We start from the raw sequence: 24,275 nt of genomic DNA on the forward strand, positions 1-24,275 counted from the left end.
GCAGCACATTCCTGGCACTACATCTCAACGTCTCGCCGCCACATCCTGAGAGCCAATCCACCTTCTTCCTCCGGCGATGGTGGGATGCCGCCCCAAATCGACAGCTTCGGCGCCAACTAGTATGGACAGGCATGGTTGTGTTTGCCCCAGAACTTCTCGTAAGCATGGCGTTTGGGACGTGGCGAGCGTCATCCATTGGCGCCGAAGTCTTTCGCTCAGGTCATGGAAACATACAGACCTGGGGTAAGAGGCACGCTTGCTTCGCGAACATGGGCGGAATAGAGTTCAAGTTTCAGAAAGACGGCGACAACATTCCGGAATCTCATGACCGTCAGTTTCTTATTCATTTGGCAAATAGCAGAGCGAGGGAGAATTCGACGCTGCGGAAGATCGCGGTTGTTTTCCATCATAAGACGGAAGTGCTACGGACATGGCCGGAAAAGGCATATTGGGCCGTCATAGCGACCTTCCAGTATTTGGCTCAACCTTTCTTAAGAATAATGCGATATCCCGCAGGTGAACCGGCACGGGCTGAAAGAGAGCCCGACGGCCCTCTGCAAGCCCCAGAAACATCAATTGAGCTCTCGGAAATGGATACTCGCGCTGTCGCTGCGTCGTCCCGGCATCAGGAAACAGCAGCAGCAACCGCTACCAACATATATCCTAGAATGGGCGAGTCTCCAGCCGGACCGTCGAACGTTCACAGGGAATCAACAGACCTGGGGCTAGTGAACCTCACTGATGTTGCCAGCTCCGAAGGCAGGCCTGATAATACTGTGTATGCTCGACAGGATGAGGCTATTATTTCAGAGCCAGACCCATTCAGTCAGGACCTTGCCCCGCAGGACAGAAACAGCCAATCTGCCTGTCGCTCTAACACCACCGATACGGTAACTCTCTACTTGAACGCCATACAAATCATCGCTGCTCAGAATCTTTGTCTTTTGGACGAAGGTCCATCAATCAGCGAGGAGGATATAAAAGACAAAGACAAGACAAGTGCCTATGCTAGGGGTCTGGTAATCTTCCAGCTTGTCTGGTTCGCGATGAGGAATATTACGCAGCTTTGCCTCGGTCAGTCTCCCGCCCAAATCGAGCTCGCAACGTTGACGTACTTCTTGTGCGCCTTGATGGCCTACGCCATGTTTTGGAACCAGCCTCAGGGGGTCGAAAGGCCGATACAACACATTGTTAGAGCGTCTCCGATTAAGGGGACTCGCCCAGTGACCGATGAGGATATTCACTGGCTCAGCTTCTATAGCGGGTCCCCTTTCCTTGAACGCAACTTCGTTCCGCCATTCGGCATGGGCAGCACGGGATTCGACGCCACTAAACTTCCGCCTTCTGACTTATCGCTCACCTGCTTCACTACATTCGGAGGCGTCCTGCTGATGGATGACGACGTCGCGGGCATCATTGTGGGCATGATATTCGGAGCCCTCTACTGTCTTGGCTGGAACCACTCCTTCTCTTCAAAGATGGAGCTATGGGCATGGCGTGCATCCGCCATTGTTATCACGGGTTCCCTAGTACCCTTCGCTCTCGCCAATGCCCTATGCTCAATATCTGCCCTCCATTACCAGGCAGATCGAGTGCGGCCATCAACGCATTCTACACACATTTTATCACTCTACATGTTACTAGTTTTGTACATTCTTTGCCGGGGATTCATGCTTGTAATTATGGTAAGGGTGCTCTGGCTATAAACCTTTAAGGTGTTATCGTTATCGTTATTCGTTGCCAGTAAACCATGAGCATGTAAGCCAGGCGCAGCAAGGGGAAGTTAATGCGGAAAGTAACGGTGGGCGATGACGGTGGGAGGCGACGGTATGAGAAGGTAGGTATGGTGTGGCTTTACAACGGAAGTCACATGTTGGCTTGGACGCAGCTCAATAATTGGTGGGGCAGCCTTCGGACGCATCGATTTAGGTGCGTCCGAAGAAAATGGAAGTCGCAGGCAGGCAGGCAGGCAGGCAGGCAGTGGCTTCCGTTGACGCTGCGGTGCCACGAGGGAAGGCACCCACCCTGACGACTGATGACTGGGACTCTCCACCCATCAGGGTGCCTCACAGAAGCCAATAGGGAGCAACCGCCACCATGTCCCTCCCCCCCCAAAATGTCACTGAGCATCCAACGCCATCCCACCTGGGCAGAACATCCGCTCGGGTGGGATGGCACCGCGCCACTCAACGTGCCTGGAGCAACCAAGAGAGGACGAATACCCGACCATCATCGATACATTGGCGACAACACAGAGACTTTTCATTGGCTACCAACGAGAGCAAATGTCCCCTATCGTCTGACATGAAGCTGCGCGAGTCTGGCAGAACCCAAGTCCATCCCATCCCCCAAGCTGCCCGCCCGAATGCTGACCAAAAAGCAGTCTACACCTATCAGAAGCCAGACAAAGAACCACAACCGCCTCTCGTGTGGCTGGAGGAGCCGCATTGAGTGCACACCTTGTCACAGTCCACTGAGGCATGTTCCCGACCACCGCACCACATGCATTTGCGACCAGGCGTCAGAGGCGACGTGGAGGACGATGGCGACGCATGAACGCGGATCGGCAACCGAGGAGCCAGGGACGCGTATCGCTTCACAGCTGCAGGTGCTCGAGATGCTGCGAGGGTCGAGGGGGAACGCGCCGTCGTCATCGCTGGCCGCAGTCCGGGCGTGGGAGGAGGAGGCGACATGTTGGGCTGGAAAGGTGACGGCTCAGGTCTCGTCGCGACCGTTGCGGGGGCGGCGGGCTTCTCGTTTGCTAGCTCCACGGAGTGGCCAAACGTCTTGAGCACAGTATTCTTTGGTTGTTTTGCGTCTTCAGCGTTGGCGGGGATGGCATTCCGGGGAAGGTGGTCGAGGGTCTGGCTGTTGGCGTCACCGGTCGTTGAGAGGTCCGTCAAGGAGGAGTCGGTCAAAGGGACATTCGCCGGGCGGAGTTTCTTCGAGAAGTTGGTCGAAGAGAGGTCTGTCGAAGAGAGGTTCGTCGAGGAAAGGCTCTTCGCAGAGAGGTCCGTCGGAGACAAGTTCTTCGAAAAGTCGCCTGGAGAGATGCTCGCCGAGGAGGGATCTTTCAAAAGGTCGGTTGAAGAGCGGGTGTTCGAGGAGAAGTCGGTCGAAGGGAGGCTCGCCGAGGAAAGGGTTTTCACCTTGCTGGGAGAGATGGACAACGGTATCAGATCGGTGTCTGCATGACACTCGCATAGCTGCACGGTAAAGCTCACGGCCAAGATGTGCCGAGCGGCCAACGCTCTTCTTTTTCAGAGCCGGAAATATCGTCGTCTGCTTGGGCTTGGGAGACGCAGGGTGCTCCGGCTCGGCGCGAGCATGCTCAGCGTCCTCCTGCTGCGTCTCTGGTCGCTGCTTGATCGTGAGCGACGGGCCAATGTCGGAGCAAACAGAGGATTCTCTCGCATAGGCCTGGCCCGCAGGAGACTCAGGTCGGGGTCGCGTCGGAGAAGGTAGCTTGTCGACCGCTTTACGGCTTGATGACGCTGTTGGCTGATCATAGCCAGGCATGTTTTCGATGGCGCCGCAAACGCATCATTGTCCGCACGCTGGTCGAGTTCAAGTTCGACCCGTCATCGCCGCCGTCCGCCAACAGCCCCGGGACCAACACCAGCATGCAGGACTGGCTCTGGCATCTCTGCGATCTCCGACCGTACCCCGATCTCGACAAGTTCCGCCCAGGCTTCGAGGAGATGATCCTGCACATCGGGCGGGAGCTCAAGAAGAACGGCGACGAGGGCGACCCCGTCGCGCGGGCCAAGGCGGCGCCCGGGGGCGAGTGGACCGCCGATCCGGTCGCGGCGTACAGGTGGTGGAAGGCGGGCTGCGTGCGACGGGCCAAGGAGCGCAAGGGCAAGGCTTTTGTCGACGGCGGTGGTGGTGGCGACCGGGAAGACCGTCATCGTCACGGCAGCAGCAGCGTCAAGGATGGCCATCACAGTGATGTTGTCGTTGCTGCTGCTCCTCCTCCACCTCCTCCGCAGCTGCTCTCCTCCGCTGCGATCCACACCCTGAGCCAGCTCCGCGAGCTAGGTATCCAGATTGCCGAGGCGTCCAACAAGAAACGCGAGGCCGTCGCGGCCCAGGCAGCGCGGGACGCGACGGAGGTGCGGTTGCTGGCGTGCCGGAAGCGCGTGGACCAGCTGCAGCGTCGTGTCAGCCGAAGCGATGGATCGCCGAGACCGCCGGTCCCTGAGCTGCTCGTCGAGAAGGTCGAGAGCGCCTCGTTGGCTTTGCAGGAGCACGAGGCAAAGCTGGCGGTGGTGATACCGGAGGCTGTCGCCAGCGCCGCGGCGTTGGCGCAGAGCAAGGAGCTGGAGCATCTCGTGCGAGTGAGTGGCGCCGGCGAGAGGCAGTAAGCAAGAATACGGGACAAGAGTTTGCTTGGAGTGTTTGCAGAAATGAATGCTATTTAACTTGTGATATGCATGTTCGCCGTGTCTTTCCCCCTTGTGTTATGGAACAACAGCTCCCTGTAAAACTTTATCGCGACACCAAGTAAACCTCTATCAACCTGCTCGGAGACGTCCGAGCCGATCATCAAGCCCGGTCTGCTTCCGTCCGCCTTGGTCATGATGACGAGCCTGTCCGTGGTGTTCGGGGACGGTACCGGTATGGGTGTTCGGCAGCGCGGTCGACGGACCCAGCGCAGCGGTTGTAGTGGCGGCGAGACCCGAAAAAAATGCCGACTGGCGCGGACCGGACTGTGTAGTCGGGGGCGACGGAACAGGAGGCTCGAGGATGTTCGTCGTTGTTGTCGTCTGATCGGGGACCGTGACCTCGGCAGCCAGTTTGTCAACGGTGGCAAGCTCTGGAACCCAACCCAGACCCGTCAGCGTTGCATCACGCGAGGAATTGTCTGTCAACAGAGATCAACACACCCTTCTTCCGCGCCTCAATCTCCGTCCGCTGCTCGCGGATCTTGGCCCGGTGGTCTTTAGCGCTGGAATGGGCCCATGATCTGAAGAATGCCTTGGGATCCTGCCACTGGAGCTCCTCCTCTGTGTCCGAGAACACGACGCGTTCAGTCTCGTCGGCTTGATCGTGGTCGCCCGTTCGTTGAGCGGAGGCTGCCCACTTCACGTCGGCGAGTTCGCCGGCATCGAGCTTGGCGATGAGCGCTTGGTATGCCGTCTCGTCGGTGTCCTTGAGGTGCTTCAGGTACATGAGCCAGGCGCGCGGGCGCGCATCCCAATCGACGGGAGGGACCACGGGGTGTGGTGGATCTTTGGGATAAAAGGCCTTGAATGCGGCTGGCGGAAAGGAGGTGGTTGTGATGAGGATGGAAAAGTGCCACGAGATCGGGGGCAGAGACGGGTACCTGCACGACGGAGCGGGCTCTCTTCCTCCGGCCACACACGCTGCAAGAATGCCTGCTGCATAAGAACATTCGACACGGATTCCAATCACGGGGTAAAAGTCTCCAAACATGTGAATCCGTAAATTGCAATACATAACATGACCTATCCAGCAGCAGTTCTCCTGCGTTCCAAGGACCACCAAGTCCGCTAGCTGATCGAGGTTTTCCAGCCGCCTAAGAGCCAGTCATGACGAGATGGTCCAACTGCTGCGTCAACAGGTGGACATCTGCAGTGCCGTTCTTACCCTCTTCCAGACCCAGACCCTCAACTCTGACAATCACATCGCCATTACCGACCGCGAGGGCGGCCCGCAACTCGGTGACGCCCAGCTGAGCCTCTCTAAGACGGTGCGACAGCTCCTGTCTGTCATGTCTGTCCTGACCTGGCCGCTGCACCTCGCATGCTTGTCCCCGGCAGAGCGAATCCAGCTCCTGCACAAGCGGCGCGACGCTGTCCATCCGCTGGCCCATGAATATGGCGCGTTGGATCGATTCAAGAATGCTGACCATGTCGGACTCGCGCTCAGAGATCATGACCAACTGAATCTCCTTGACACTGGCGATAAGCCCGTCAAGACGCTCGCGGCTGGCTTCAAGCTGGTCAGAATGGGCCGTGTCGCCATGGTCCTCGAGTTGCGACACCTTGGGCCGTGGGGTTTCTGGCGGAGAGGGAAGCGCGCCAACCGGGACAGTCTGAGAAGGAGTACGAGGCGGCGTATGAGGCGACGGCGGATCGGGCCGGGTTGGTGGCGGTGGGGGCGGCGGCGGCTGCGGTCTTGCAGGAACCAGGGGGGACTGTCTGCGTAGCCATTGACCCACTCCACCGGAATCGCTAGTGCCGTGGGCCAGACGCCGCCGAGAGGTGTGAGCGACGCTCGCAGACTCTGACGGGTGAATCGACGACCGCCCGTCATGAAGGTCAAGGGTCGGGTGAGAGTTGAAGCGAGAGGCGGCGATACCACGCTTGGGAGACGGGAGTTGCAGCGTTGGCCGAAAGGTTGACGTCGACACGCCGCTCGAGGGGAGCGCATGCTCGGGAGAAGATAGGAGCCGCAGCGTCGGCGCAAAGGTCGAGGCGGATAGGCCGCTTGACGAAATCGTGGATTTGTGCGGCTGGGCCGTTGGAGGCGCGGATGGCAGGCGAAGTGTCGGCTCAAAGGTCGACGTAGAGAGGCCACTGGACGACAAATTCGTTCCCCTCGAAGACTGGGCCGGGGCAGGAACTCGAAAGGTCAGGGCAAAGGTCGAGGTAGACAAGCCGCTGGACATCTGCAAGGCGGAGGGAGGTCTCTGGTACGGGGAACCCCAAGAAGAAGTCTCCGTTTGTACCCAAGACATCACATCATCATCTCCAGCCGCCACTGGCGCCTTGGGAACCTCAAGCTGTTCGTGTTCTTCTACTGGGACGACTGACGGCGGTCCGATGTCTCCAGTCCATGATGGCAGCGTCCAAGCATGTGTCCACGAGGGCCAGACGACAGTGCGCATGCGGCCTTGCTTGAGGATGCCCATGTCCACCAACTCGCCGATGAGGCTGCGCAGTTTGCGCACTATGCGGGGGTTCACGAGAGATGGGTAGTCGCTATTCTCGTGGATGCAGTTGAGCTTCGCAAGCAGGCTGTTCATTCCGTCGTGTTGACAGGTGCGAGAGTCGAGCTTGTGGGTTGCCAAATGGGCGTACATTGACCGGGTCGCCCCAGGGCACCATTTGATGTGTCCCTTGTTGCCCACGTGGAGGTGCTCGAGACTCACGTTCTCGACAACCTGTAATCTCCCAGTCAGTCCAAACGAAAAGCAGACAAGACTGACTACAGGCAGGGCGCAATTACCGTGGCGGTGTTGCCTCGACACATGTTGATGGAACAGAGCGAGAGCAGCAGAGATTGTTACTCCCGCGCTGAGGTGTGGCACTGCGACCTCAAGGGCTCTTCGAGAAGATTGCAAGAGGAATTGCTGTGATTGACTTGTGGTGAAAGTATGCTGAAGGCCTGATCCAGAAGACTACGGCTGCTGGGCGAGAGCAAGTGTGGATGGCAGAGGAATGTAGCTGGCGCATGTTGGCAAACAAGGAGACCGTCGGCCAGACCGTCTTCAGATTCGTGCCCCGCCCTTAGCATGCAGCGAGCATGCAGCGAGGAGAGCAGTTCGTGAGATGTGGAGCATCGCGGAAGGCTGCATAGACGCAGGTTCATGCGGGCCAACCGTCTGCTTGGTCCAGCAGAGCAGGGACTTGCGGAGCGGACCCACCCCGCTGGACTGCAGGCTGATTCAGAGAGGAGAGATGAGGAATCGCCGGCGATGAGCTGGTTCATCTGTCTCGGTCGGTCGTGGTGAGAAGAGTGTCGGTGAGGTTATGGGAGGAAGGAGCTGGATGGAGGGCACAGCTGGGCAGAGGACAGAGAGGACGTAATCCCGACGCCCAAGCCTGCACCAGCCATACACCACACAGTGGTCACAGGTGTGTCAGCGGCACCACTGCCACAACCGCCACAACACCACTGTCACAACCATCATCGCCATCACCGCTGCCAACTTCAACAACTTCCATTCGGGTTTCTCGCTGGATGCGGGAGACCCCACCGGCGAACATCTCTTGGACTTCTCGCTTGATGCGCGAAACCCAATCGCCGACTATCCATTCGGATGTCTCGCTGGATGCGGGACGTCTGACCATTAAGCATTGCACTCCCCTCCCCAGGGCCAACAAAAAACCATAACCTACCCTACTGACCTGTACCCAATTAACCAACTTGCAGCGCACACATTAAAAAAACCACCGGCGAAAGCTGGTGATCCCTGGGGAGGGGAGTCGGACCTTGGGTCCATACCTACAGGGCAAGAGGCCAGAAGGGGCTAAGGGGTTGGGAGGGGAGGAGGGCACTTGAGGGGGAACCTGTTTGTATGCTGAGACACCAATAAACCACCAATGTGCGCCAGACGCAGACGGCTAGCTGCATTCAGGTACACAGTGCAGTGCACACAATCATAATACTGACTTCAGAAAACCAAAGACCAAAATGGAAACTATTGGAAGCGTCATTGTGGCAATCTCTGAAGGAATGGGTTGCTTGCCTTGTTGAGTTCGTCCAGGCAGGTGCCATTAGGGAAGGAAGGAGTAGGTGTCTGGCCTCGGTTGTAGTTATCTCTTTAGGGGGAGTAACCACAGTATTTGATCCTTCTGTTAATTTAAACGTCAGTTGGTCTAGTTCCTTCCTTTCCTTTCGCTTTGATCTTAGGGATATCCTGCAGATTCAACATAAGGATGATGAAGTTCAGCCAGTACGCCCCCCATCTTCCCCCCTTCATCGCCAACCAATTGAGTTGTCACTCAGCCGATAAGAGCTGAGGCAGTCAGCAACACCTGCTGGAATAAGACCGGCAGCTTTCTGGCCAACTCAACCAGCAACGTTCCATTCGCAAAGGGGGATGTTCGCTCCAAAATCTCAACCTCCACTGCGAGTCCAGCCACTCTAGAAGGGCAGTCTCATGACAATCGCTTCCGGATCCAAATGCGCCTTGTAATTCGGCCTGAGTTCACTGTGCGAACTGGTGCAGGCCCAGACTTGAGCGCTGCCTTGCTACCTTCCTACCTTTCTGGTGTTTCTTCAATTGCAGACTCCACTTTCAATGCGCGATCGGAAGGAGCGGTCGATGTCTGCCTTCTGGATGGAGGACAAGAGGCAAGAACAAGTGCAACAAATGCTCATTCCCAGTCAATCAATATGACGATGCATCAACAACCCCACATCGTCCAAAATCCATCTCAAACACCGTACCATCAGCCTTGCCGATATCCAACCCATCAGTCTCGTTACAGGCACACATCTTTGATGCGAACATGGCTCAACCCAATCGAAGCTTTCATCACCTCTTTAACTCCGAGGCAGGCCAAGGCATTCATCAACTCTTCAATTCCGGCGCGGAACAAGAGACACTCCGCGACCGGCAACCACACCGTCTATACGAGGACGAGTTTGCGAGCAATTACAGTTAAATCGAATGCTCCACACAGGCCAATCATTTCATACCTAAACCACTAAGTCCCGTCAACTTTCCACATCCTGTCAACGATGGCAGACATCTGGCCCCCATTAACCCTGGCCTGCAACATCCCGAGCCAGAAGTGCTCTTTTCAATGCATAGGTTCCAGGGCACCGACGAGGCAACGGCATGCGGATCGTCGTCGGACGAACCATACGTGAACGACTTCCCACAATCGTATGTGTCCATGAATGGCCCCAACACCAGCGATTCCAGCAATGCCTAGCCGCGGAAACTTCAGCTGACTGCCCCCTCTCCTAGAGAAAATCGAGACGGACAACGGTATGGCGAGGAAAATACTGGGCTGCAGCGCGGAGGTGGGAATGGAATACGCGTGCGGGGATGCCTGATAGATGAGAGGAGAGACCCAGAGGAGTCATTGAAACCAATGAGAGCCGATATTTTACCTCGCGTCTGATACGGCTCCATTATCATGCGGAACGCTTTCTGGTCGAAAAGCAGTCGGTATGTTCTCAGCGGAGCACTGAGAAAAAATTTTCAGGGAGCTAAAGAGCTAGAGCATAACACTCCCTAGTAGTATATTTCAGCATGAACTACTATACCAAGTCCGTAGCGTGCCACCAAGGTGGCTTGCCTATTGCTAAGCTTACATCCCATTTGATTGCTCACATTTGCTTCTTTACTACCAATCATCTAGGCTACCTCATCCCATTAGAGAAACGGCTTGTTTATGCGGAGTCCTTACCCCTGCTTTCCATTGGCGTCCACCCAAATTTCATTTCTAGAGAGTCAAGATCCCTTATGCTATCTCAACTATCTAGGCAAATAGGAAGCCCTCATCCTTTATCTTCCCACCCACCGCTGACCTAATAATAACTAGCTATCTCTGCTACCTCGAGACTAAAAGCATATAAGACGATTACCAGGCTTCCCATCTATAATATCATACTTAACGCATCACCATGCCACTTGTGGGCTTTTGCCGCCGTTCGGCTCACCCCGGCAGGTCTGCACCAACCAACATCTAACAGTGTGATTTCCATATGCCCCGTGCCATGAGTTTCCCAGCCCTGGGGAAATTCATTATTTTCGACAATTTGGTCAGCTTCTATTACGCTTACAGCGCCAATCATGCCGGTCTTCTCAACCAGACCCTTGAGGATGCTCTCCCTGATATTGAACACGGAATCTCAAACACCAGACTGCTTCGGTGCCTGCCTAAAGACGTTGCCTCTCCAAACGGTCACGCCAGCCCTCACCCCTGGACCTATCAAACCTGTTGAGACGTCGGCCACTAACCACACCAACGCCAAACTCACCGCGAAGAAGGTTGTGGAGAAAATCAGGAGCCAGAGAAGACGATCGAACTCTCATGCACTGTGCTATGACGCCTCATCAGGCGCCGCCGCCAGGCTCCACCAGCCAACACCCTTCCCAGCTCCCGCTCCCAATCTTGCTCCCGCCTACATGAAACTTGTGTTTTGCCATGCATGTCGTCTCCGTCGCATCCGAGCCTGCTGGTCTCCTCCTCTCCTCAATATCCCCATTCCTTTACCTTCTGCTTAAGTCTCACCAGAAAGCCGCAAAACCAAAGCGTCAAATCCGCTTCTGGCCCCAATACTCCGGATGTCGTGAAAATCATCGTCGAGTTTTCCAGTCAGGCAACCTGACCAGTTGATTCTTCCAATGCTTTCAAATATGTTAAGTCTGTCGACTCAACTGAGTCTGTGAACTTGGGTCGCACACATATTACTCCTTTGTGGACGACCAACATGCAACGCTCCGAATGCTGGCCAAAACGAACAGCTATGCTGCCATGCCACTCAGTGGACAAAACCCCACAAGATTCTTGTCCCGTATAAAATCAAGTCTAATCCTACATTATCGACCGTTCTCTCTGTCCGTTGGCCATAAACTTCGACGGGAAGACACGTCACGAGTGCGGGTCTCTGGCTTCCTGTGGAAGATGCTCTGCGGAGACAACAACGTCCCTGGAGAGTGCCACGCTCCGTCGTGTGGGACCATTACTTCCCCAAAGGTGACCCCGAATACCTGCCGCCTGACAAAGAAAGTCTCTTGACGGCCAGGAATTCTTTCACTGAACTAAGGAGAATCAATCGCCAATCACGGACTACAATCCACACGTAGATATTTCAGCTTGTGCTTCCCTCCGAAGTTCGCCGAGACAGCCAGGAGTAATCAGTTTGGAACAAGCCTGTCTGTGACATCTGTTGAACAAGGGGGTGGCGGCAGCTTTGGCAACAGCGGAACAATATTATAAACCTCGATATTTCCCCGTCAAAGTCATACGGCAGTCAAAAGGGGGCGCCCACAACTGTCAAACTGTGAGGGAAAAGGTTAGAAGTGATGAAGATTGCGAACAATCACGCAGTTTCACTCACGAATCAGATGCCGCCCTATCATCTTAGACTCAGTCCTCCTCGGCTGTGTCACGGACGACTTCGCCTTTATTATCAGCTGACGACATATCCACAACCAGAATGCTCAGTTGATGGTTCTCTTGAAACATTCCATAGTGTTATTCACATTCCTGTTAAAGCAAGCTCATCGCTGACAATACTTGGGACGCGTCGTGGAATTAACAATGACGAAGGCCTCAACTTGTTCGTCACCGGCCGCCGGGATAAGATCAGTGTTCCCTAAGAAGCATATGTCCGCTTCATGGGATACTTTAGGTTGCCCATTACATAACTTGAACTCCACCGTTGCATTCGATCGATTCTTCTAACTCGCCGTGGCCTATAAGAGACACGACGAGGATACCTTAAACATTACCCTCGCCGTAAATTTCTACGATGCCCTCGGTACAAAAACGTTATAGACTTCTCATTATGTGACTAGCTTGGAACCACCGATATACCAAGTGAGTCCCGGCTCGTTCTAGAAGCTGCCCCGGCTGTTTCTGTGTCATGTACGAAGCGAGCACAACACCTGAATTCGAACAGTGAAAGGCTAATGACGAAGCCTTAGGTTACCTCAAACTACAGCATGTCTTCGATTGCATTGCCCTTGACGGCAAGCAAGATGAAAGCTCCGGCCACTGTTCACCTGAGCGATGTTGGCTAACTCGTTTATTGTATGGAGTAGGCTGCAAGGGCTGTTAGCTTTACTAAGGTAAGAGTCGCAAAGCGAACAGAGAACGCGAATGTTACTCTCAGTGCGGTTCGTTGAGGATGCCCAGGCAATGGTAGGGCTGCGACGTTGGTGTCGGAAAGGCCACTGTATTGAGATGTCCGTCGCGTTCGCCTTGCATTATGGTCTGAGTGGCCAACCGGTCATCTGCGGAGTCCGTATAATGGAAGCTCTAATTAGATGAATGAATGCTTTTTAAGCGGAGGGGCTAAGGCTGGTCAGCAAGCCCCGAGGTCGAGATACCAACTTGAAAATTGGTGCCTCCATCCCAAAGCCCAAGCTCCCCAGCGGCTTGAGTTGGCAGTATCTTCACGTGTGTATCTCACTTCTGGAGATGAAGCTCTTGTTAGTTCCTGACTTATGACTTGCGGAGGGAGCCGCTAGTCAAAGCGTCCAGGATGCTTCCTGTCTGGATATCAATCCGCTTACGCGAAGATATGCCTCTCGGAGAACGCGAAGTCAATAGGATAGGACCCATCTATAGAAAGTCCTAAAGCACTCTTGTACATGGGCGTGGCTTGCAATAAGTCCCACAATCCCCCGATTTCGAGATCAGGGGCAGCTGCCCTCAAATCTCAAACCGGGCGTTGCTCTTCCGGCGTGCATGTCAGGCTGCTTGCCTTTATTATCTGACTTGACAAGACGTCACAAATTGTGTGTTGAAGCATGATAAGGTAGGAGGGCATTTGGCTAAAGTACGTCTTTGAAAGCCACCCTTAGTCGCAAAGTTTTCTTTACATGTCTGTCCGTAAATTCTATGCGGTGGGAGGACGAAACGCCACTCCCAGTTTACTGGTTTATAAGTACAATGTATCCTCACACTACGTCGTCCATCTCATTTAGAATCTTCTTATCGTTTTACCTCGCTAATACTCTCAAAATCGCCGCTTCGACGGGCCTTCTTTAGCGTCGGAGGCTTTGATACCGCTGTTGAAGTCGAATGGCGGCGACGGATACCACGGTCAGGCCTTGCTCTCGGCCTCACCAAAATGTTAGTAAAGAATGGCACAGATCTAGAGAGCAACATTGACACGAACCGATATCTGTCAGGCTCCTTGAGAATCTCGTCAAGAACAGCATCTTGGTTGGATGCGTTGCTTCGGCTCGCCTGTCCTCGCCGCGAGAGGCTCTCCGGATGGGCAGGATACGTTTGCCGCACGCGAGTCGGCGACTGCGTCATCTGCGGCTCCCAATGATTCCGCACATGGCAGTGAACACGGAGCCAGCCCGCAAAGCTGTCAGGTCCCCACTGCATGACGTCCTGTCTCCAAACGGCGCCGACAAAGTGGCCTTGGTCTTCAGCAAGCTTCAACAGCTCGAACACAACTGCAATAAACTGTTCCGAGACGTATCCAATCAATTGGTGGCCATGGTCGAGATTGCAAAGGTGAAAGAGCGAGGCGGCAATACTGCGGCCGTCAGCTCTTGTGCACAAACCCGTCCTGGAAATGTTGTTCTCGGCGAGGAAGGCCAGGATTACTGATCTAGTGTGCACACAGAAAGGGATGGGCTTCTGTGATTCGGTATTGTCGATGGCGAAGATGGAGATAGGAAGGCGGCAAACGGTCTAGTTGAGTGAGGTGAGCTTGGGTTAGGCTATGAGCCAACGATGATGTGATACTGACCTCCGCAGAGTTTGAAAGACACATGCTCTCGACGAACTCTCGACTGGAGAGTCAGGACTGACCATGTGATGGATGGCCAGAAAGGCTGACTTCGGTTTACCGCGGTCAACACGCGCATACTTATGTGTGCAGAGATGCAAACGCTGAAAAGCGAGAGCGGGGCGGAGAAATGTGATGGCTATGGCGTGTCTCACTCAGCGAAAGAGAGACAACAAACGGCAGGGAAGACAATGGAGAAAGACGCGCACAGATATTTTTTGCAAGTCGCAAGCAATTGTATTCATGGACCAGGAAAAGCATACGGGAAGCAAACGTCGGATGAGTGGTTCCATGCTTGATATCATTCTCCCCGGGTCACGAGAATCAGTCCCCGGTTTGAGACTGGTGCATTCCAAACCGAATCACGAAAGTCTTCTACTCACGAGATGTAGTAGGCTTCTGGATGAACGGGAGAATACATCGCCCGCTACTCCGAAGGGTAGATGGAAAAGCGTCCATGGGATTGACTTGGGTACGAACTCTGCGCAACCTGCATGTGAACAAGAGCTTCCGTGCTGTTGCATTGGAGATGACAGCTGAAGGATGTTTCAAGAAGAGCCATAGAGAAGTCTTCTTGGCACGATTTGACTCGTAAATCAACAATAGATAACTGGATGCATGTGGCATTACATTCACAACACCCGCCGCCGAGACGGACCTCCGCTCATTACGCGCAAACTTGTACCACTGACTGTGAGCCACAAAAGACACTGTTCAAGCACTGTGTGCGTCCGAGGCAGGATTGCCGCCATCGAAGATGATATCCCAGTGCTCGATTTCTTTTGGTCGTCAAAAGCTTGCGGGTGTCTCGCGTCATACATTCTCCGCGTTCCCTGCTCCCATAGTGCAGTTCAAGACGTGAGTCAGTAGAGAGAAATAAAACATTACATGCTGCGAGACGATGTTGCCACAATTGCAAATTTAATAGACTTGCCGAGGCACTCAGGGACGCGTCGAAGCGTTGCCATGTCCATGTAACCTTCTAAATTGGGTTGTCACTATGCGTGAAGATGGAGCTCCACTTCAACAGCAGTTAAGATAGGATCTTGACCGGATCGATCGGCTGAAGTTCGACAGCCTGTGCAGGAGGCGACTTGACCATCCTTCTCATCACATGCATTATGTGGTATTCATTTACCATCAGGACGAGCCAGATTGGACATCTGAGAGGTTCCTTCCCAAGCGCCACTTGGATGGTTTCCTCGATACTCAACAGTATATCTACGGTCTAGATTTCTGAGACTTTGAGGAGACTGTTTCAAGAAGATTATCTCCATTGTTGCTGTCGCCTGTAGCGTCGACGTCCCTATTGGTAGAAGTGAAGAAATGTTCGGCGCTGTGTAGCGTATTCATCATGCAGCGATGCGGAGAATAGTGAAACTGGGGTGTCAGACAATTTTAACGCGAAACAACGCGATAGCAGTTCTCTCGTAATGCGTTTCACTCGTATGAAGCGGTGTTTCTTCATGTTGGAAGCCATGGCCCGGGATTGCGGCAAAGTCGACTTGATGATGAAGCAGGATGCTGGTCATCCTCCGAGCCCACCCCTTCCCGGATTGGATGCCAGCTTGATGACTTTGACGATGCTTTTGTGAACGGTCCAGATCTTGGATAAACCAGGTACCAGATTACTGGTTTTCGTGGCTGATTTCTGAAAGAGAATAACTGAGATACTTTTTAGTGTTGAGGTGTCATCTTGGAGTAGGCGAGCGTAGACATCCATGATGGTTTCAGACCTTCACAAAATCTCGGCAAATACATGAAGCAGAACTCGTCGTAAATGCGCTAGCTTCTGTCTCAACTATGACCGATCAGTCGTACTTTTCACGTCTATAAGTGGTATACAAATTAAAACTTCAGCTGAGGTGGCTGGTTAGTTTCACATGGTGTAAGTAACGCGAATAACGTGGCTCCAATGTTTGGAGACGAGCTGAGCTAAGACTACAATCACGAGTTCCGGGCTACCTTCAATGCTGCTAAGGGGCTATTATAAGGTATTACTGATAAAATGAAGGCCAGAATCTTGAAAACCTTTGCTATAGGTTTCGTTGAGATGCAATTCAACACGCCGATCTCAGAAAGATGGGTGTCAACCGTCGTATCCTGCAATAGGATGCCGTTCTTTTCTTCGAAAAAGTTGGTAGTGACCTGAGTAGAATGAGTTACCGGCATACTTGGTATAAGATTTAAACTTGGTTGAATAAGGATCTTCAGATCAAATTGAAAGGCTTGGATTTCTTCCCCGCGTCTTTGGTGTTCTCAACAAAACTTAAGAGTAAATTAATGCTGTTCTCGTATGGACGGAGTGAGCATAAATCAGACTTCACAGAAGCACGTTAAAAGGGAACGTGATTGGTAAGAATGACGTAAGTCCCATGACAAGCCTTGGAATGTGGGAGAGATGGGATGCCTGGATTCTATGACGTTGGACTACGCAAAGCCTTCTTCTCAAAGAATCCGCTAGGTATCTCGACCTAGGTAATCAGGTTTGGCAAGAAAAACAAAGATTATGTTTAGGAAGTTGGCAGTCTTGAGAATCAACTAATAGCAGAAAATCATAGTTTGACAGGAGGCTTATGAAAGGCATTATGCCTAAGAGAATAGAATAGGCCCCTGCATTGAGGATAAGCCTCTCTAATAGATAATAAGAGTGAAGCTTTGAGCGAAGCATACTGTTATCCCATCTTGACCTACTACTCGCAGTGGATAATTGTAAGGGACAGGACTTACTGCTTTCTTAGAGTTAGAGTCTAACAGGCTCCATCTTAGTGTAGTAGCTTACTGCTTCTAGTGATAGATGAGGACGCTATATCGAACAGCATTAAAGATGAAAAGAACCAGCGAATTATTGCATGCCAAAATCAAGAGGACAATCTGGTATTTGCATTGGCTTCAGCACCCGCTTCCCAAAGATATAGCTGTCCTGCGTGCCCCATCCTTGGTTTTCCCTTGGACACAATGCCCTCCTCTTTCCATTCGACCATTCTGAAACACACAATCAACTTTAATGCGGCTCATCGGCAGACTACTTTCCAGACTCTCAACATCTTAAAGCACGAATTTATCGACGAGATTTCCTACAACACCCACATCCTTTGCCACATCTTAGACGGCTGCCATAGCCTCGATCATGTCCGGCCCCCGGCTTGGCGCACTGCTGTTTCTCCGATCGTCTCACTGAAGAGGCTGGACGCTTACAGGAGGTTGTCAGCACGGAGCCAAGCCGGTGCACGCCAATGCTCAGGACTTCAGGATCTATTAGCTTGTATACATCGCAATAGCATTCACTCAGAGACCAAGCACATACATTTCAACCACGAACGAGACATAGTGAAGCCGGTGACCAACCATGCCCATACTTTACATCATCCCCCGCTAATCTAACGATAACATCTCAAATCTCAACAGAAACAGCTAGAGAAAGCACTATCAATTGCCCATGCGATTCACCGGCTCCAAAGCTGTGGAGACCTTTCGCATACTATCTGCACGTTAGAGATTGTTCAGACCTCAACCAGGCAAGCCGCTTACCTCTAAAGCTGTATCTTATTGATAGGTTTCACGTCTATTAGGTCCCTAACACACAAACTAACTCGTGAAGCTCCCAGCATCCTCGAAACCCCTCATGAGCCTATCTTCAACCGTGTTTGACTTGCAGTTGAAGTTTGTGTTTTCGAACGCGCATGACTGGAAGCACCATGGCTTTCGAGTCAAATCAATTGTTTTCAGTCAATATCCTGAGCGTTGCACCATGAGCTCTATCCGTTAGGTTTCCTAACTTTCCAAGCGATCATGAACATCTGTTGATCCGATCTAACTGCGATAGATGGTCCAGACTTCCTAGATTCCCTAACCACTAAGCTTCACCCTCGATCCGGCCAGGAATGTTCGGGTGTAGGCTTGCGGATACGGTATGAATTTCTGTGCTTGGCTGATTGCGCTCGCTGAAGGTCATCCTGAAAGGTTGAAAACGGAGGTGCAGGGAAGAGGATTGGTAGCAGCGGATGGACTATTGGATCCTCGACTGTTTTCTCTGGTAGCTCATCATAACGATCAATCACTTCTTCCAAAAAGACGCGCCTTGTGCCATTTGTGCATGAGATACATGGCCAACATGGGCTGCGATGCGATGCAGTACGCTTCAGGAACCTTTTCGCAGATGGTGTTCAGGTCATGGTCATCAGCTATCGGGATGCTTCATCCTCCTATTGGCGCTTTGCCGATATCCTCATTACTCGGAGCGAGTCTTGGCTGATTTAGTTCGCGCAAACAGTTACCCTGATCGACTTCATGCAAGCAAACACGAATGCTAAGCTCACGCCGCTCAAAATGGACGGCTCTCTGATCTCGTAAGAGACTCATTGCTGTGGGTGGAGACGACATGATTGTGTGACTGAATTTATGACTGCATGTCTCAAGATGAACGCAGAGCATCCTCTAACTTGCTGCGTTGCCCCAATACCAATCAACACCACCGCCTGGAGAACAAAGCAGCATGCCGAACCCGAAGCAGGAAAGATTTCCGTCCAGCTGCTCGTCATTGCGAGCATCATCACCTGTGACAGAAAAGCGACCCCCTGGATGATCCGCAAACACATAAGTCCCAATGTCAATCAAGCACCCGGCGGCTTGTAGTCACTATCCTCGTCTTCCTCGACAATACGGCGCTTGCGCTTCTTGGTGGTGGCGGCGGCACCGGCCTTTCGGTTCTCCAACTTGGCGAGCTCGACACGGTACTTGAAACGCACGCGGGAGAGCCAGGCGCGCTGCGTCATGCCCGTTCTGGCCGTGACCTTGTCCCAGTATGTGCGGACGACACCGGGGTCGATGCGCTTCGCTAACTTCCACGTCTCGCTGTTGCCATCGCGGGGGTCGGTATCGCGGACTTTGTACATGATCAGCAGGCCGTGGTCGGGGTGAACGCCGGCGCGGCCGTTCATGATCTCGGGGGGAACTGCACTGGCGAGGACTGCGTCGGCGGAGACTTCGGTGTTGGGTCTGTCGCTCGCCGGGTTCTAGACGGCGTTGACGGGCTTGGCCGTTGGCTTGGTGGCCAGCAGAGAGGGCCGGCTGGTGGCGGAGGTGCCGAAAGCGCTCGCGAGGGTGGTTTGTCGGAACTTCGACTTCGGCTTGGAGGCTATGTGGCGGTTGCCTGTGTCAGCGTTGAACGGCACATGGAAAGCAGGGCAAAAGCCAGGTGCAGAAGAAACGAAGTTCATCTTTTGCTTACCGGTGGGATTGATGACGGAAGACATCTTGGGTGGGGAGAAAGAGACGATCTGGCAGGAGGTGGGTTTGGGCGAGGGCCTGCCGTTTGCCGTCTCTGCAAGGGTGACGGCGAGATGCAACCTTGATATTCAGTCTGGAGAGAAGTGGTGTGAGAGGTGAGTGTGAGGAGCACGAAAAAAAAGCACAAAGGTCGGTCGGTGGGGCCTTTCTCGACGCGTTGACGCGGACTGTCTGAAGCGGAAGGTGGCGGGGTTACTGGCTGCATGCCATATCTGCCTGCCTACCATGCCTGCCTACTATACCTATAGGTAGGGACCCGACCTTTTCCTCTGGATGCCATGAAGCATGTACATTTCACTTTGTAGATAGGAGGGGTTATCTATGAAAGCCCGTGAAGGGAAGAAAGAAAGGGAAGAATTGTCACTCTTGATTTTAGTAGTGACAAACACAGCCCAGCCACTCTGCATGAACGGCCACTGCCACTGGGGAACAAACGCGCGGGCTTCCGACTCGAGCAAACTTCACGATTTCTCGGACGCCACGACACATCATCACTATTTTGACCTTCTGCGAAAGTTGATCCTGGCCTGTTTTGTGGTGCCTCGCCCGTTCACCCCACCAGGCTTCGACCGCCGGAGGGCTTCAGCATGTCGTACCTTTGGCCCAATTCTTCACATCTCGAGGTGGGTCACTTTCCCTCGTCGGCCACAGCTTCAAATATCGAATATATCTTGCGCAGATGCATTTTGGCCCAGCCCACGTCATGGCACTATTTTCCGTCGCGCAACAATCGGACTACACGGCGAAGATTGGCTTGCGCTTTTAGATCAACCTGCATTTGCCCCAAACATCCAGCATCTGCATTTGAGGCAGTACCTAGCTAACAACGCCCTTTTTACCATCACGCATCTTTGCAATGACCCAGTTCGATGGGGTTTGATGCCATGGTGCTGACACTTCCTCCATCCTCAGAGCGCAGTAGTGAGGCGAAGACCACCGCCGCTCGGCCGACGCCGTCACGGTACCAATAAGTGGGTCATTGTGCACCCATTTGTGTTCATTGATCCACACAATCTCACTCATGTAATGCTGGAAGCGGCGCACCGCGGTAGCTGTACCCGACAGCCAAGAAAGGGCAAACTGCCAACCTTGCGATGAGCACCAGCACCCCCCAAAACTTCGTCATCAGCCAACCTTAACGAAGACTACCAACACACAGCAACATCGACCAGGAAAATTCCATCGAGGAAATCCGGGAGCGTTCCGGTCCAGACTTCCAAGCTTCCGCCGAGTTGGAGCCTCGATGTACGCAGCGTCAATCGTTGCCGACGACAGGGGTCGCCGAGGATATCTAGGAATTACTTGGCCTGGGGTTTACTTAGCCGGAAACAGGCAATCACCCTTGCTTTACATCGAAGTAGAAGGGAAACGTGAAGCACAAGAAGCATGCATACCGCAACCTAGCCCCTACAGCTGTTGTGTTTTTTAGTGTACTTTCGCATTCGCTAGCATGTGTTAGCGACCACTACGATATACGCCATTGAACCTGCACGTTGTCTTGTGGAGGCGGATCATAATCATTGGTTTTAGGATTTGCGACAAAGGTGTTTGAGGACTTCATGGCTACTGAGAGGGAATTTTTGATTAGGATGAACCAAGTGGTGGCCGACCGACGCAAAGGGGATCGAGGCAGAGGTGGTCGGTCCACCGCATTCTCGCGCGAGTCATGTACTTCACATCCAAGGCAACCACGCCCTGCCTTATTCAGTCCCGCCCACACGCTATGATTTGCCAGTAAGTGCTATCTGATCCACGTTCTTCTGCTCCGTTTTACTCTATTTTGACGTCGTCCGCGCTACATCCCAGATGCCCGCGTTCCTGCTCAATGTTCCTGCAGCTGCCTTCGTCGTCATCATCTTGAGTTTGCGTACTCTGCTGCAAAGCTGGCAGTGTCACTCAAATCTCAAGCTGAGTTACGTACATGCTGTGGGAAAGCAGCGCTGGCATCGCGGTGACTGAGGCTCATTCGAAGTAACAGTGTTCGGGTGTGCCCTTCAAGAATACTGTTGATCTCGCCCACAAGCACATACGACCATACCCACTGGAAAATTCGGGATCTCGTCCGCTCTCTCATAGATAAGCCAATGAGGGCTGGATTACTAGTTGGGTCGGTGACGACCAGCGAATACCCAGTGTTGTATGTTTTTTTACTTTTGTTTTTGAGCAGCTCGTCTTAACTCATCATCAACTGACCACAAGGGGCAGAACATGTCACTCCGAACGCCGAACCGCTCTCACTCGCGCATTACCGCTAAATGTCCACATGACACTGCCGCGTCCTTAAACCTGCCCACTCCAACAAGCAACAGAGCACGTGATCAGCAAGTCCCACAAGGCCGTTCGCCAGCGTTGCCATCATATTACTTCCATAACGTCTTGCATCGGTTTCCCGTCAACGCAGCACTCACACGGCCCTGAGATTGTTGGCGCAGACAGTTAGTCTACTTTGACCGGCTTGGAGGTTGAAGCCAGGCACCAGAAGGTAAAACGCCACGGTCACGATTCCGACGCTGTTGACGACAGACCGCGGGCTTGTCCCGACACAATGGCAGTTGTCGCTGCTGCCGCCGTGGAATCGCTGCTCTTCCCTCGGTTCCTTTCAGCCCACTTCTTACCGCCAATTTCTCCCGACTTCGACCACAAATCCGACGGTACCGCTGCCAAACACCACACTTTTGGTTCAGTCATCTCTCGTCTGGCGAAAAGGGATGCAAAGCCACAGCCTTAAACGGCAAGTAGCTGATATACGTACATCACAAGGCTCATGGTTCACGCAATGGCTCAATATGTCCCACTGACTTCCTCCATGGAAGCCACCTGACGTGACGCCAGTCTGCCACGACCTCGGGATGATGGTATCTCTGTATCCGCCTTCCGCCACTCCAGTCAACCTCGTCTACAACGGAGCACTCTTTTTTTTGCATGCTCGGCGAATCTATGGCACCTCCTGATCCCTCAGGCCACATACTACTACCACCTGTCGGCCGTTGGCATCCTTGCTGGCACCTCGGATTACGCGTCTCTGAAGATGCCCTATCTAGCGTTTCCGCAGACCACGCTTAATCTCATCTCGCCAGGTATGATCTGGGTTGCTGTGAGTGTTCTTCGAATCTCAACAGCATAAATCCAAGACGTAGACGCTCAGGAATCCGAGCAGCTGGTACCACAGATGTCCTCTACATTTTGCTGCCAACTCTTTTGTCGGCGCGTTCGTCAGCATCTTCGTCCCTGTCCGCCCGGGTAGTAAAAAAGGCGAGGCTTCCAACTCATTGCGACCTCATGTCTCTGACTATAATTGTTAGCCTCCCCCGCCCTCTCGTCACCAGCATCAACTATGCTCTCATCACTAGTGATGACGAGATCAATGACCTCAACATCGCCACGGCCGACACCTCTGTCTCTCTCCTTCACTGTATCCCCTGAGCCTTTCCAGGATCCAATACACGTACGGGATATATAGCTTCGAGTCACCTAGACCGAGACATTGGCGATGTCTACGACAGCCTTGCAAATAGCCTATTCCGAGCGATCTCGCTGAATCCGGCTCTCCCTGGTGTAGATGAAAGGGAATCCAACCTCGAGTGGGCTCTCAGCCGCACGAAGAGTGCGAGCTTATTGTCTCGTGCCCCCAAGGTCATTGGCACTGTCCGCCGCCATTTTACGGATGAAATTCACGTGGAAGAGCTCAAAAGAGACCAATTTCTCGTCATTAAGATGACGTTTTTCACAAACAGCGATGCCAATCAAAACCACGCCAGATAGAAGCTGGACCTTACGAATAACTCTATCGAAATTTCCTCGACGAAACGAGCCGGGTATGATACCTAGGTGATCAATCACTTTGCGTTCTCCCTCGTTCTACCAGTGGACGTTTCGAAACTCCCCCGTATGCTCGAAATGCCCCAACCAGGCGATTACCGGACCATTCTCATTGAGCGACCCGTTACTAACGTTAAATGTGACTGAGGTCTCTCGGAGAACAACAGAAGCGCAGAACCAGCGCTTATCCCACGCCCTTTGCCACCTAGCGACAGTGAAGTAGTGCACGTGGACACCTTTGGGCAAGGAAACAGGCCTGTCTGGTCAAAGCAAGGCGACCCCCATCAGAATTTGTATCAACTTGCTCGTGTACGGATTATATCCTCTGTTGGCCAAGGATATTTTCACAAGCCCCGAGCGCTACCCATCTCGATGAGCGCAACGCTGCGGACGGGTCCTCGTCTCGTACTGCCAATGGTAGGAAGACCTCGATCGTCTCTTGACTCGTAATATTCGTTTGATTCCTGCATTGCAGGTCTTCTGACTCCGATTTCAGAAGCAACTTTACTCACAAATCGCCCATAGACTCGGTCCTTTCACTTTACGCGCCTCGAGTGCCCATGAATCCAAATTGCGATGTGACGAACTCGATTTGACCCTTGTATGAATGTGGCAGCTAGTAGCAGCTGCGCTTGGAATCCAGCCAAAAGTCGACTCGAACATCGGCTTCCATGTTTATACACCAGTGGTGGATGCAACACGGTAATTAATTCCTAGATACATGGATGTCCAGTTGAAGTCGGAGCACGTGGGTGACTAGCAGCACGGTCCCGACCCGGATTATGACATTCCCAAAGCAGCTGAGACAAAACCATTCCAGAATTTCCAATCTCATGCCAAAAGCCGTTGCCAAAGGCCGCTCTTCCAAAGGCCGTAGCATCGTTTAAAGCCAGTCGCTCTCTGGATGACCTGGGCTACTCCTGAAATGGCCATCAGCTCCCAGCACGGTCAGGTGCAGGTCGCTATATTCCTACAGTCGG

At 53.1% G+C, this 24,275-nt stretch overlaps 4 protein-coding genes across 4 annotated transcripts; 1 reads left to right on the forward strand and 3 right to left on the reverse strand.

The window, feature by feature from the left end:
* Positions 1-3,488: 3,488 nt before the first annotated feature.
* COL26b_013409 (uncharacterized protein) lies at positions 3,489-4,367 on the forward strand (the record flags this gene model as incomplete). Its single annotated transcript, XM_053186025.1, has 1 exon — positions 3,489-4,367. The coding sequence occupies one exon, from the start codon at positions 3,489-3,491 to the stop codon at positions 4,365-4,367; it is 879 nt and encodes a 292-aa protein (XP_053030032.1).
* Positions 4,368-4,851: 484 nt separating this feature from the next.
* Positions 4,852-5,439, reverse strand: COL26b_013410 (uncharacterized protein; the record flags this gene model as incomplete). The annotated part of the gene is made up of 2 exons (XM_053186026.1): positions 4,852-5,261; positions 5,397-5,439. 2 exons carry the CDS (start codon positions 5,437-5,439, stop codon positions 4,852-4,854), a joined length of 453 nt encoding a protein of 150 aa, XP_053030033.1.
* A 103-nt stretch (positions 5,440-5,542) lies between these two features.
* COL26b_013411 (uncharacterized protein) lies at positions 5,543-7,221 on the reverse strand (the record flags this gene model as incomplete). Its single annotated transcript, XM_053186027.1, has 2 exons — positions 5,543-7,132; positions 7,198-7,221. 2 exons carry the CDS (start codon positions 7,219-7,221, stop codon positions 5,543-5,545), a joined length of 1,614 nt encoding a protein of 537 aa, XP_053030034.1.
* An 11,579-nt stretch (positions 7,222-18,800) lies between these two features.
* On the reverse strand, positions 18,801-19,442 carry COL26b_013412 (uncharacterized protein; the record flags this gene model as incomplete). The annotated part of the gene is given in 3 exon segments (XM_053186028.1): positions 18,801-19,202; positions 19,218-19,324; positions 19,418-19,442. The coding sequence occupies 3 exon segments, from the start codon at positions 19,440-19,442 to the stop codon at positions 18,801-18,803; spliced, it is 534 nt and encodes a 177-aa protein (XP_053030035.1).
* Between the last annotated feature and the right edge of the window lie 4,833 nt (positions 19,443-24,275).

Source organism: Colletotrichum chrysophilum (assembly GCF_026319265.1).
Source record: "Colletotrichum chrysophilum strain AFK26 chromosome Unknown scaffold_228, whole genome shotgun sequence".
Taxonomy (NCBI): domain Eukaryota; kingdom Fungi; phylum Ascomycota; class Sordariomycetes; order Glomerellales; family Glomerellaceae; genus Colletotrichum; species Colletotrichum chrysophilum.